At 41.3% G+C, this 15,254-nt stretch overlaps 1 protein-coding gene across 1 annotated transcript; it reads left to right on the forward strand.

The window, feature by feature from the left end:
* Positions 1-3,057: 3,057 nt before the first annotated feature.
* Positions 3,058-10,332, forward strand: BCL2L15 (BCL2 like 15). Its single transcript, XM_061121111.1, has 4 exons — positions 3,058-3,405; positions 3,713-3,834; positions 6,675-6,899; positions 7,790-10,332. Exons 1-4 carry the CDS (start codon positions 3,279-3,281, stop codon positions 7,805-7,807), a joined length of 492 nt encoding a protein of 163 aa, XP_060977094.1. The 5' UTR covers positions 3,058-3,278; the 3' UTR covers positions 7,808-10,332.
* The last annotated feature ends 4,922 nt before the right edge of the window (positions 10,333-15,254 follow it).

The following is a 15,254-nucleotide window of genomic DNA, read 5'->3' on the forward strand; positions in this document are numbered from 1 at the left end:
GAAGCTGAAGCTCCAGTACTTTGGCCATCTGATGGGAAGAGCTGACTCATTGGAAAAGACCCTGTTGCTGGGAAAGACTGAAGGCGGGAGGAGAAGGGGACGACAGAGGATGAGATGGTTGGATGGCATCACTGACTCAATGGACATGAATTTGAGCAAGCTCTGGGAGTTGGTGATGGACAGGGAAGCCTGGAATGCTGCAGTCCGCGGGGCCGCAAAGAGTCGGACATGATCGAGTGACTGAACAACAGCAGCAACAATTTTAAAATCATCTCAATGAAGAACTGATTTAACTGTTGCCTGATTTTACTCATTTACAAGCGAAATGATTAAAGCTTCCCTGGTGGCTTAGATGGTAAAGAATCCGCCTGCTGTGCAGGAGACCTGGGTTCAACCCCTGGGTCAGGAAGACTCCCCTGGAGAAGGGAATGGCAACCCACTCCAGTATTCTTGCCTGGAGAATTCCACAAACAGAGGAGCCTGGTGGGCTATAGTCCATGGGGTCCCAAAGAGTTGGACATGACTGAGCGACTAACACTTTTACTTTCATAAAATGAAGTTAATTATTTAATATTCCTCCTCCCTAGGAGCACTCTCTAGTCTCTGCAGATATATTGGTTTGATGATATAGGCAGATGCTTATCTTTAAAATCTATGAAGGTAGTTGATACTGTGCTTTTAGAAAAATGGCCTTCTAATATGTTAGTTGGTAACACATATAATGAGGGCCCACCAATGACTGTGGTGCTTTGGAACATTACAGAAGCAATCATTTACATAGTTCCTGATGATCATTTTATGGCTGTGGACCAGCAACTGTTAGATGCCTCCATTCCCTCTTCCTTTTTGAATTGGAGTTCTGTTACAATTATTCTATCACTTTTTCATAGATTGAGTGTTTGGGGGTGAGGAGACAAAGAACTTATTTTCTTAGTTACAGGTCATCACATTGAGAGGAGCTGTACCCCAGGATCCTCGTTCACATGCAGGCCTGGTGCAGATGACAAGATCCTGGATTTTGAGCCAATGATATAATGAGATGAGGCTTTGGGGAAAAGATAGAAATTATTATGACCAGAGCAGCAAGAGAAGCAAGTGAAAGTGAAAAAGTTCTGGCCTCATTTTTCAGTAATAATTAAGAGTACAATATTTGAACTACACTAGTGAACAGTATGTGGGCTGGGGGCAGGGAGGGGAAGGGATGGTTGGGTGGGGAAGGCCCAGAGAGAAGTAAACAAAGGAGGAAATTTTACCCCACATTGCTCATGAAAGATATATTCTGGTTCTCTAGCCTCACACCATTGACTGTACAAAATAATGCAAAGGATAGATAAGATTATGCAATGATTAGATTCCCAAGATGGTATTTGCCCATAAGTATACCAGTAGTGAAATGAGGAAAGTGGTTTATTATTATGGGGAAAGGTTTACTATTGATAGTAAGACATACTTGGTTTTAAATTTCTGTTCTACCACTTACTGATGCCACTTACCTTGGGGAGGCTATTTAACACCAGCTGGATTGTATCTTACAATTTTTTTTTGTTTTTGTGTATTATTTTGGGAGTATGTCATAAATGTATTTGTTGGAGTCCTTAACTTGTCAGTGGCTAGCTCTAGTGTGAAAGGACATTGGCCTAGAATTATCTTTGCAGAATCTTCTGACATTAGAGGTCTGAAAGCTACTTAGACACTATTTTTAGCCTTGGTGATAATGACAAATAAAAATGACCCTTTAGCTATATAATTCCTACTCCTAGTCCCAAAGGAATGTATGATCTTTTCTTTTTTAAGAATGGAATAGAAAGCAGAAGATTGGCTCTGATTATTTTGCAAGCTAGAAATTCCACTTTGAACAATTAACTTACTGTTTATGCTTGAATGTCGTCCTACTAGTTCACCAGGTCAGAATACCCTGGAAAAGTTGATAGGTTTGAGTGCTGCTTCTGAGACACAAACCCAGAATCTAGGTGTAGCTCCATTAAGAAGGCAACCACTAAAAATAAGTGTCCAGTCCTGAGAACCTGTAAAACACCGATGGAGTCCAGCCCTGTTGGAAGACCCCAGTTAATTTTAGAGAGTAGATCCCAGATTCCTTTCATCCCGGTGATTAGACCTTGGGCTAAAAGGAAGACATTTAACTCTTGCTATATTTCAGATGGATTTCCCTGATGGCTCAGACAGTAAAGAACTACCTGTAAAGCAGGAGACCCAGGTTTCCCTAGGTCAAGGATATCCCCTGGAGAAGGGAATGGCCACCCACTCCAGTATTCTTGCCTGGAGAATCCCATGGACAGAGGAGCCTGGGTGACTACAGTCCATAGCGTCGCAAAGAGTTGGATGTGACTGAGTGACTAACACACACACATATTTCAGATACTGCGTGATCCTTCCACATAACATTATCTCATTTAATCCTCATTATTTCCCTGTGAAATACTTTATATTATTCCCATTTACAATTCCTCAAATGCCCAAATTTTTCTTCATCTCCTCAGCTTTTTATATGTCCTATTCCCTCCATCTGGAATGGTTTTACTCCTAATCTTTGCCTAATGAGTCCTTACTTGTCCTTCAGAGCTCCTCTCAGATGTTACAACATAAAGGAAGCCTTCTTTATTTTGGTTTGTTTCCTTACTACACACTATAATAACACACTGTATCTCAATAAGCACAAGAAATTATGTGATTAGTTATTTAAATCTGTCATTTATGTCCAAGTGTGAGCCCCATGAGGATAGGAACTGTATCTGTCATTTTTCTGGATTATTTATATGCCAAGTATGTGCAGTTCATTACACACAGGTACTCAGTAAATAATCAATGTGCCATTGTGGCAAATGAATGCCATAGTCAGGAGTTGAATGTTTGTGTAATATAACCTCAAAAACTTCTTTCTTTAAATTACACCATACCCAGAACCCAACAGGAAGTTTCTTAGTGATATTACCCAAGAGACTCTTCCTTGTCTCTATTTCAGTTCTAGATTGGCTATCTAACTAATATAAGTTATCCATTAACCCTGGCTTGGGTGTGGCTCTCAGATAGGGAACTGAAAGTCTTCAACAAACCTCTCCAGTTGTGTGTGGGTGAGCTCTACAGAAGTCTTCCCCTTTCTGAGCAGCTGTTTTGAGGACAGGTGTAAGAAAAGACTCCACATCCCACTAAGTAACTTTACGTGAGGACACATCTGGTTCACCAGGGTTTCTGACTTCCCTGCTGAACTGAATTGCTTGCTCTGTAGGAAAGCAAAACTTGACTGCAAACATACATCTAAAATGAAGAGCCCCCGAACTTTTGAGGAGCAAACAGAATGCATAGTGGATTCTCTCCTCGCTGACTTCTTAGGCCCCGCTTGGCAGGTTGGTAACCGGACCCTACAAAGTGAAGACGAAACAGATTCAGGTAAGGCTTCTGGGCCTGAGGTGGTAATTGCAGGTCAGTAAGAGAATCTGAATCTGCTTATTTCCTCTGAAGTAGCAAAAGGCAAGCTAAGTTTTCAATATCTGGAGTCCTTGTAGCAGGGAAAGAGATTCTCAGTGAAGGCAGAATTTTTTGTCTATTGGTGTTGACACTATATTAAAGATTTTCTTGGGAGGATGAGGACTGGATTGTTTAAAAGTCTAGAGAACTTTCTTCAATGCCCAGGTCCCTGGGGCTTGCCATCGCTTCAGGCATTGTGATAAATGTGACTGTGCCCCATATGTTTCAGGGGAGGTTTCCTCTTTTGATGTGGCCATCATTGCGGGTCGCCTTCGGATGCTGGGTGACAAATTCAATGGAGAATTGGAAGCTTCTGCCAAAAATGTCATCGCAGAAACCATTCGGGGACAGGTAAGTTTCCACTACTTCTTTCTATTTTTAGCTTCTTGTTTATTCTATTTCAGACACTGTTCTCTTACTACGCCTATACAACTGTGACTACAAATGTTCTATGAAAGATTTGAGGGCTTACTGCATCCAAGGAGATACAGCAGGAATTCTTCAATTCCAAGTCTTTAGCAGTTGATCAAAGACAAGGTGGTATTGAGGTGAATAGCTTTTTCCACAGGCTCATCAGCCTTCTGATTGTTTCTGATTGTTTTTCATCAGAGCTGTGCTTTATGGCATAGAGTGTGTGTGTGTGTAAATATATATATACTCTCTCTATATATGTATATGTGTGTGTATATATATATATAGAACTTTATTCTTGGTAAAACATTCTATTCTTTTAGCACCTTTTAAAATATTTTGCTGGTGAAAGTGAAAGTCTCCCAGTCACGTCCCAACTCTCTGTGACCCCACGGACTATACAGTCCATAGAATTCTACAGGTCAGAATACTGGAATGGGTAGCCTTTCCCTTCTCCAAGGGGATCTTCCTGACCCAGGGATCGAACCCAGGTCTCCTGCATTGCAGGCGGATTTTTTACCAGCTCAGTCACAAGGGAAGCCTTTATTTTGTTGGTAGTGGGCATCTTTTTTCCCCTCAGGATCCAGCAATAAAATTATATATAGGAAGGACAGGCATTTGACAAGTCTGATGCAATGGGGAATAAGTACTTACAGCAGCCCACTTAGGTGTATCTGGCTTTTCATCAGAGTCCTGATTCTTGGATTCTGTATTGGATATAAATACCATAGACCATGTTTTAGAAGAGGTTGCTGATTAATATCAATAATGACAGCTAGTATTAACTCATTACCATGTGTCAGACAATATTCTAAATGTTTTATACTTATTATCTCATTTAATCCTTACACTACTCTATGAGGCATCATAGAAACAATTGTAGTGCAGCTTCTCCCCATGTATGTATAACATTGTGAGAGCAAACATCTAACCCAATTTTGTCCACTTGCTGTATTGACACAACTTAGATTGTAGAACCTATAGGCCAGGTGACCCCAACCTGTAAGATCTAATCCCTGATGACCTGAGGTGGAGCTGATGTAATAATAATAGAAATAAAGTACACAATAAATGTAATGTGCTTAAATCATCTTGAAACCATCCCCCCACCCCTAGTCTGTGGAAAAATAGTCTTCCACGAAACTGGCCCGTGGTGCCAAAAAAGTTGGGGACTGCTGATCGGTCCTCAATTTTCTGACTTAATATCCATTTAAGCAGATAAGGAAACTGTGTGTGTGCTTAGTCACTCAGTCGTGTCTGATCCTTTGTGACCTCTTGGACTGTAGCCCACCAGGCTCCTCTGTCCATGGGGATTCTCCAGGCAAGAATACTGGAGTGGGTTGCCATTCCCTTCTCCAGGGGATCCATTCAGGGATCAAACCCAGGTCTCAGGCATTGCAGGCAGATTCTTTACTCTGTGAGCCCCCAGGGAAGTCCAAGTTCCATGTGTATCACATAATTCCATTTCTGTATACACCACAGCATGCTCACCACCAAATGTCTGGTTTCTCTCCGTCACCATAAAATTAACTGCCTTTTCACATTTTGACCTTATTTTTTTATTTCAATGTGGACTCATGAATTCCTACTTTATTCAATGGGTTATAATCTATTGCTATCATTATTTATTTGTATGCCCAAATTGCCCCAGATTCTACCGGTAGTAGTCCTTTCAATCTGAACTGTGATTTTGGCATGTCCCTATCATTCTCTGAGTACTACTTTAATTTCTTTTACAGAAGATCTTGTATTTTCCAAGCCCCAACCTGAAATTAGCCATTTTCCAGGGAACTCTGATTTCTTTTTACAGAGAATGAAATTTGGAAACCAGGATATAGGCATTCTCTCTGTGGATGCCCTTCTCAGCTTCTTTGGTTCTAACACCCTGTTCTGACAACCATGGGCCCTCTATGCCATACCACAGGAATCTTTATTGGCCCCACCTAGGGCTTCCCTTGTGGCTCAGCTGGTAAAGAATCCACCTGCAATGTGGGAGACCTAGATTTGATCCCTGGGTTGGGAAGAGCCCCTGGAGAAGGAAAAGGCTACCCACTCCAGTATTCTGACCTGGAGAATTCCACTGACTGTATAGTCCATGGGATCGCAAAGAGTCGGACACGACTGAGCAACTTTCACTTTCGCTGGCCCCAAATAATGGCTTTTGGATCAAACTTTTGGGGAAGGATAAAGGAAGAGGAAAAGCTTAATCTATTTTTTACTTTAGAGTTTCTCAGACTTCAGTCATTTAAGCCAGACATTCAGAATTTGACCAGCTCTACTGTCATGTACTTAGGATTTTTCTTTCAAATCTTTTTTTTCCCCTTTAATCATTTTGTTCATCCTGAGCAAATTGTGGGTTTGATGAGCTACTTGTGTTTTTTTCTTTTTTCTAATACCCATTGCAATAAATTAAAAAATATTAAAATAAGAAAAGTTTATCCATTTACTCCTTCAGATTACCTTATGGATAGGAGGGGAGTTGGGGGAAGAATGGATACATGTATATATATGGTTGAGTCTCTTCGCTGTTCACCTGAAACTCACAACATTGTTAATATGATATACCCCAATACAAAATAAAAAGTTTGAAAAAAATACTATCTCAAAATAAATTTACTTAATTAAAAATATGACCAAGGGGGAAAAAAAGATTACCTTAGATACAACCAATGTGTCCTTGCTGTTCTTTGAGAAACACTTGCTTTACTGGATTCCTGCAACTGTAGCCTCCTGTACTTGTTTAGTGATACTCCACTGATAGATCCTCTGTCTTTCCCCAGGCAGGAGCTGTACTTCAGAACACAGTAAAATCGCTCAGCAATGCCTGGTGTGCCCAAGATTCCAGCTTGGCTTACGAGAGAGCCTTTCTGGCAGTGTTAGTGAAACTTCTTGAACGTGTGGCCAGCATGGCTCCTGAGGTGGCAAGACAGGTGGCGAGGCCCATGGCGAATATGATCAATGGCGACACTGCCATCCGAGAATACATCCAGGGCCAGGGAGGATGGGTAAGTATTTTGGACTCCTGGCTTTGCTGGGCGTTGGCATTGTTTTCATATTAATATTAATGCCTGAGACTCCAGTTCATGGTTCTTTCTGTCAGTTGGAAACCATGCAGGAAAATAGGCCCTCCAGCTTTGCTGAAAATGACAGGATTATTCGGGGGTTTTTTTGCCATGGAAAAGGAGAGCAGTCAGAAGCTCAGCCAGCAGGTCTTGGACCCCAAAGTTATGCGTGCATGCATGCATGCTAAGTCGCTTCAGTCACGGCCAACTCTTTGCAACCCTATGGACTGTAGCCTACCAGGCTTCTCTGTCCATGGGATTCTCCAGACAAGAATACTGAAGTGGGTTGCCATGCCCTCCTCCAGAGGATCTTCCTGACCCAGAAATCGAAGCTGCATCTCTTGCATTGTCTCCTGCATTGCAGGCAGATTCTTTACCGCTGAGCTACCAGGGAAGCCCTGGACCCCAGAGGCAGGTTGCCTAAAATATTGACTGCTAACTTTGTCAAACTAATTTCTATTTCCTTCACATAATCATCTATGGTTATAATTATGGTGAGGTTGTAACGTCAGTCTGACTTTGCTCTACCCCTTGGTAAGTTTCTGGGTCTTCTTCCCCTAACATCTTTTGGGTGTGTGTTGAGGAAGTTCAGAATCATCTTACTATTGTCTAACTAAGAACAACGACATCTGCTGTAGTGGTAACGACAGGCGGCGTTCTAAGCCTGTGCCTTAGAGCATCTGCTCTGTGAAGCATGTCTCTTCATTTCCAGGATGAGCAAAAGCCTTAGTAGGAGCTGCCTTCCCTTGAAGTGTCTGCAGGTCCTTCTGGTTTCTTAAGGGAATTCCTGAAGACCATCCCTTTGACTGTAGGATATTCATTGTCTTTCCTAGGAAAATCTGGAGGGCTGAAGAAGAGATGGAGCTGTTTCCCAGCCTGAACAGGACTTCTTTGCCTGATTGGATGATTGATCTCTGGTGATTAAAATCAACAAACAACCAAATCAAAACCCTCTTTCTCTTGGACAGCACTGAATTTAGCTGAATAATCTCTTTTCTACTGATTGTTAAAGTTAGGAGCATCTCCCAGAGGTCTACAGAGATTTTTATACTTTCTGTTTTTACATGAGGGGGCTTCCACAGTGACGCAGTAGTTTTAATGAGATTTTTAGTGCAACAAATACCTCCAGACACAAAGTAATGACTTTAGAAGTGGAGTTCCAGGCAACAGGGCAGGTTGCTGGAGATAGTGTGGGGGAAAAGGGAGCCCACAGTGAACCATTCCATCAGATTTAGCGCCATCCTCCGATAAGGCATCTTGTCTACTAATTTTGCTGTCTAAAGCATTCCAGGGAGATCTTTGGTTTAGAAAATCTTGTTATTTTAACTTGAGGATTTTATTTTAAATTCATAACGTAAATGTCATGTTAATTTCACTGGAGCCAAATTATTTTATGTATTGTCAAGGCTGGAAGCAAGAAAATAGCAGTCTGTTCATCTGCTTTTCTATTAGAAAGCCCAAAGAGCAATAGAGTACTCACTGCATTTCTATCACTACAGAATACAGGAAGTGCTGGCCCCCTTCTGGGACTGTAGGGCCATCCTAGTTTAGATGAAGCTAGCTGTGTACAGGCCACAGTGTTTCTCAGAGTGCAGTTCACTTACCACTTGTGAACCGTATGCGTTGCTGATTTCCAGGCTGCATCCCTAGAGATTCTGTTTTGGTAGGGGTAGACTGGGGCCTAGGATCCTACCTTTTAATTGGTTCCACTGGTGATTCTGATGTGCATACAAATTTTGAGAACCATCACGTTTGAGTAAGGGTTGGGGAATTACAGCCCACAGACCAAATCAGCCCACAGCATTTTTTTTTTTAAAGAAAGTTTTTTTTTAATGCAACTACACTCACTTGTTTACATATTACCTATGGCTGTTGTAGCATTGTGACTGTAGAGTTGACCTATGGCAGACACCATATAGCCTGTCCTGTAAAACCTAAAATATCTACTCTCTGGCCCTTTAAGTTTTCAGACCTCTGCTCTAGAGCTCCATGACCATTTCTCCTTGAGTAATTTAAACTCTATTGCAATCCTGATAATTCCAAAAGAAACCGTAGATAGGATGACTCTTTTTTTCAGAATTTAGTTTGAGTGTTTGTTAGTTCTTGCATAGTCCACACTTTCTCTAAAACCTTTGGCAAATCAGTGAACTCCGGGACTCCTGAGTATTTGATAGAGGTGTGTATTTCCTTGGTCCTGCTACAAGCGATTGGAAGTGATTGGAAGTAAAACATATGGTTTCTATGGTCTGTGTATCACATAACAGTTCTTAATAATCTCATGGATTAATAGACAGTCATCAAGTAGAGACTTCTTCATCTCTAAACTCCAGAAACTAGATGACTTACCTAAACATCAAGAAGAAAAGCACTACTGTTTAAGTGAGGCGTTAATGGCTTTGGCTTAAGTTTAACAAAGCTAACCACATCCCCTCCCTTCAACTAGCCAGCTATCTGGCTCCTCCAGATGTACAGACATAAAGATATAGTGCTGCTAATATATTTTGACTTTTTCAAGTTATGCTGTTTCCTCTATTTTTCAATGAATTAGGTTGGCAATCCAGAAATGAGATTTCATGTTTCTTTTTAGTAGAAATTAGCTTTTCTTGCTACCAACTTCAGATACTTGATGTATTTCTTTGTCCCTTACATTACTATAAACCCAACATGGTGAGTTTTGTGGTATTTGACCTCTTAGGTGAAATCATTATTTTCACTTTGACTAATGCTGTACTGTTCATGAAATAAAATTCTCTCTGTGCATTTGATCTAATTTTCAGCAAGTGCAATCTAAATTGAATGATACAGCAACAGGAAGCAGATTGGTTGCCAAGGGCAGAGATTGGGGGTTGGGGTAGAGAAAATAGGTGAAGGTGGTCAAAGGGTACAAACTTCCTATGAGATGAAAAGTTCTGGAGATGAAATGTATAGCATGTTGACTATAGTTAACAATCTTGTTCAGTCACCAGTCGTGTCCAACTGTTTTGCAACCACATGGACTGTAGGCTTCTCAGTAGGATTTCCCAGGCAAGAATACCAGAATAGGTTGCCATTTTCTCCTCCAGGGGATCTTCCTGATCCAGAGTATGAACTCATGTTTCCTGCATTGCAGACGGATTCTTTACTGCTGAGTCACCAGGGAAGCACATGGTTAACAATACTAGAATATATATTTGAATCTAATGGAGTAGATTTTTAAAATTCTCAACACACACACACAAATTGTAGCTATGTAAGGTGATAGGTTTGTTAACTAACTTTATTATGGTGATCATTTTACAAAGATAAATATCAAATCATTGCATTGTATGCCTTAAATTTACACAATATTATATCTCAATAAAAATGGAAAAAAATAAACTGAATGATAAGTATTAGAGGTCAGCAGTGCCCTCTTTTTATTCTTCCCCCTCTTAGCCATGCCAGCTCCCTTTTTTGTTCTATGTTGCCCACAAAACATCAGAATGTGAATCTAGCTCCAAGTATACTGTAGTATCTTTCTTGGGGGCCATGCCACACAGCTTGTAGGACCTTAGTTCCCCAACCGGGCCACAGCAGTGAAAGTGCAGGGTCCTAACCACTGGACCACCAAGGAGTTCCCCTGTTCTGTAATACCTTGAGACAGAGGATATGGTGCTAGGCATATAGATAAGGCAGCTCTGGCCTGGGTGTTGTGTTTGTTGCTAGGCCACCCTCTGTCCTAGGAGAGCTGAAGTGATTTGCATGAAAGAGATACTGTAGCCCAGAAATCATGAATGCATTCAGACTGTCTGATTTTAACAACTTGATTTCACTGTAGACAAACCATGTGACATTGGGCAAGTAATCCAATTCCTTTGTGCCTGTGTTCCCACGATAGGATTATTGTGAGGGATAAATGATAAATACACTTTGTGAAGGGTTTAGCCTAATGCCTGGAATATGTTAAGCACTGCTTGAACAATTTGGAGACCCTGTGGTTTGAAATTCATAAAGTTCTAGCTTGACTTTTTTCTCTTCATTAATTCTGCTTCCCACAAAGGCAAACCAGTCTTATTTTACATTTCGCCTCAATGTGAATCCTAAATCTGACTTATTTTCCTTCTTCCTAAATCCAGACCCACAAACTCTAACTCTTTATTTCTATCGACCTTTCTTATCCCCACACTTTCTCAGATTGCCATCCAACTAACTCAAAGCCTCAGTCATTTTTCCCTTCTCCCTCTCTTCAGTTCTATGCCCCTGGTTAGTCTTTCTCACTATTCCTTCCTTTTTGTCCTGATTCTTCCTACAAGAATTTATTACCACCTGCTGGGACTACTGATAAAACCTAGTTATGCTTTCAATTGATCATCCTGTTGCAAGCTTGACCCATTCCAGTCTGTCCCATATATTACCACCAAGTTGGCCAAAGCTGTGACTTATTTTTTTTTTTTTTGTCCCTTTTTGGATATGGTATAATTCATTTTGAAATTTTACATGCCACTGAACAAGATTTTAAAACTTTAATAAAATGTATCAGGACTTCCCTGGTGGTGCAGTGGTTAAGAATCTGCCTGCCAGTGCAGAAGACATGGATTCCATCTCTGGTCCAGGAAGACTCCACACACTGCAGGGCAACTAAGCCCATGTGCCACAGCTACTGAGCCCACACTCAAGAGCGTGTGCTCCACAACAAGAGAAGCCACTGCGGTGAGAAGCTTATGTACCACAGCTAGGGAGTAGCCCTCACTTGCTGCAACTAGAGAAAGCCTGTGTAGCAACGAAGACCCAGCACACCAAAAACAAATAATTAAAAAATAAAAATTCCTTTAAAAATGTGTCAGATGGGAGCACTTACTATTTAAAAACTAAGAATCATTCTCCCAAAGCATTGCTTTGATTACCATTCTTTTGAAATCTTTCAGTAGAAGGTAATTGGATGTATTCATTACCTTGGTGATGGTTTCATGAGTGTGTACACATACCAAAACTTATCAAATCTACACTTGGAAATGCGTAGTTTATCGTATGTCAGTACTACCTCAATAAAGTTTTTTTTTTTTTTTCTTTTTAATCAGTGTTTTCCCATTTCCCATCAAATAAAGCCTGACTTTTCAGCCTGGTATTCAAGTTCTCTCAGGGTCTGGCACCAGCTGTCTTTTCTAGTGTTACAAATCAAGACTCTTTTCTATATAACCCATGCTCCAGTCAAACTGAGCCATCATTACGCCATCCTCTGCCTACTGTTCTCTGTTTTCTATTGCTTTCTCTCAGGCTGTACAGATATCTTCAAGACCCAATTCAAATGTTACTTCCTCTGTGAAGACTATACAGATAAGGGATTTCCCTGGTGGTCCAGTGGCTAAGACTCCACACTCCCAAAGCAGGGGGCCTGGGTTCGATCTCTGGTCAGGGAACTAGATCCCACAAGCTTGCATGCTGCACCTGAAGATCCCACATGTTTTGACAAAGATCAAAGATCCCAAATGCAGCAACTAAAACCTGGGGCAGCCAAATAAATAAATAATTTGTTTAAAGGCTATCTAGATAATCCAAGTAAGAAGTGATCTTTACCTTCTCATAATAATTTTTTTTTTCTGGCTCTGACCCTGACTGTCTTCTCGTAATTTTGTTTGCACCATATTATGGTCTTATCACAAATGGTCTTAAATTACACTTATTTGTGTGCTTACCTTTTTTGGACATAGTTGGCTTTTTAAGCAACCTCTACATCTGTTTTACTTTGATAGTATATTTCACAGGGTCCTTAACACTAGGCAGATCTCTCCATTCTTACCACTTGTTAAGAACATGAGCCAGGCAAGGCTCATTCTTTACACCTTGCTGATTATTTAAGCTCCTTTTGGTCTGCTTTCTAATTGCTTTTGAGCCAGTTCAAAAAACTGTTGTTTTTTAATCTTAATATAGTTGAAAACTTCTAGAACAGCAGGTAGCCCCATTGTCCTAAGACATGTTAGTAAGCTGGGGGAAATACTCTTGTTCGATTAAGTGTGGTAAACACTGCATCTTATATCCTCCCTCTGCATTCGTGATATAGCATAGTGGAGGCACTGAAAAGTCCTGAAGTGAAGAAAAGTTAAACTTTAACCTAGGTCACAAAAATAACTATAATTTAAGACCATCTGTGATAAGATCATAGATGTGGACCTCTCAAATGTGTGTGTGGATAGCAGTTTAGATATAGCATGATCACATCAAACTCATTGTGTTTATAACAGGACTACTTTTTTTTCCTCTTCAAACCCATTTCTAGGTAAAGCCATTCCTTTCCTCTCCCTGCCCAGAAGTCAACAGTTAAGGCCTCCATCACAGGGATTATTGAAATAGTCTCCCAGACCTGCCTTTAGGTTTGAATTACTTCAAACTCATTTCAGAGTAATATTACAAACATGCAAAACTGATCATGTTGCTCAGAGGTTTAAAACTGGAGAGTGGGTCTCTGTTGCTTGTAACAGGAGAAAATGCAAACCCCTTTAAGAAGCCACACAAAGTCATTCCTGATCAGGCCCCTTATCTGCCTTTCTAACCTTATTTCTTACTTTCCTAGCCTCATTAACCTCCTTGTTTCAGTCCCACCAATTTACCTAAGTTGGCCTTCATTTTCAAGATTAATATTTATTAACACTATTTTCTTGGACTGGATGCCCCTTTCTCCTCATATCCCTTACCCCCTCATTTCTAGTGACTCAGTTCAAGATCACACAGACACACTGCTTTATTCAGAGCTTGGGCTTTGATTGGTTCTTGGATGGTGCTTCCCTGGTGGCTCAGATGGTAAAGAATCTGCCTGCAATGCAGGAGACCTGGGTTTGACCCCTAGATTGGGATCTCTGGGAAGATCCCCTGGAGGAGGGAATGGCTATCCACTCCATTATTCTTATCTGGAGAATTCTGTGAACAGAGGAGCCTGGAGGGCTAGAGTCCATGGGGTTGCAAAGAGCTGGACACGACTGATTTTCACTTTGGATGTACTGAGCACTCCTGGGCTAACTCTGCTGATCTGTTCCTGCCCATTCCCTCCGTTCAGCTGGACCTTCATCCTCCTTTTTGTTCTAAAGAAGTGCGGCCTTGACACATTAAATAAGTTCTCCTTGGCTCCTGAGACTTTGAGGTCAAGTAAACTTGGATTATACCCTCCCCGCCCACAACTCCGAGTGGGAAGGTTTCTCAGCTTCTGAGAGGCTCCATGTTTTTATTTGTACGATGGCCCAGATGATAATCCCTACCTCACAGGATTGTAGTGAGGAGTGTGTCAGAGTGTGGTAAGGCACAGTGTCAGGCAGAGGCTCAAAAAACTTCTCCTGAGCAATTCACCCATCATTCTGTTGCAGTGAAAAGGGAAAAAGAAGAATGAGTTTTTCTTTTCTTTCCTGAGAACAAAGAAGATAACAGTGAGCAAGCCTGATCACTCCTGTGCTAAGTCACTTTAGTCATATCCAACTCTTTGCAACCCCATGGACTGGGACTTGCCAGGCTCCTCTGTCCATGGGATTCTCCAGGCAAGTACACTGGAGTGGGTTGCCATTCCCTCCTCTAGGGGACCTTCCTGACCCAGGGATCGAACATGCGTCTCTTATGTCTCCTGCATTGGCAGGTGAGTTATTTACCACTAGCGCCACCTGGGAAGCCCCTTGATCACTCTTAGGTTTACTTTAAATAACTGTTCCTAATCTAGTTTGTTCCTAATGTAGTCTGTAACTAAATTTGCTTTTCTGCCCTCTAACTCTGCATTAGCTACCTTTTGTACCTATTATCCTTTGACTCTATGCTAATTACATCCTATATCTGGTGCTCACCTTTACAGCACTCTCTCTGCAGACCCCCCCTAGTAGTTTTTCTCCTTGTATTATAGAAAGAAGGCCCAGGAGCGCAATACACAAAAGACAATGGACAATTATTGGGCTGTCTGACACCACCCTGTGACTATTTTTGAAACAATGCAAGAGGAAGAATACAAGATCTTTATACCTTTGTTTCTTATCACCTGCCGGGACTGGGAGCCCTCATCATTTATAAGCCTTTAGACTCCTCATGGAAGTTGGGGGCACAGTTCTTGGGCATGAGCCTGTTGTGTCTGCCCTCTGTTGTCTAACGATTAATGCCACCTTTCTATTTCCTCCAAACTGTCTCTGTATTTTTTTATTCAGCTTCAGTGGGCACAGAAACCCAACACTTTTGGCAGCATCAGTTCCTTCATTCTGCAAATGGTTGCATGCTTCCTCTGCCAGCATGTGCCTAAGACAGGAGGAAAGAGGGCAGGGCACAACCACTAAAAGAGTGACAGTCATTGAGGACACAACAAAAACTGGTTAGAACCTA

The sequence above is a fragment of the Dama dama genome, chromosome 20, assembly GCF_033118175.1.
Source record: "Dama dama isolate Ldn47 chromosome 20, ASM3311817v1, whole genome shotgun sequence".
Classification (NCBI taxonomy): domain Eukaryota; kingdom Metazoa; phylum Chordata; class Mammalia; order Artiodactyla; family Cervidae; genus Dama; species Dama dama.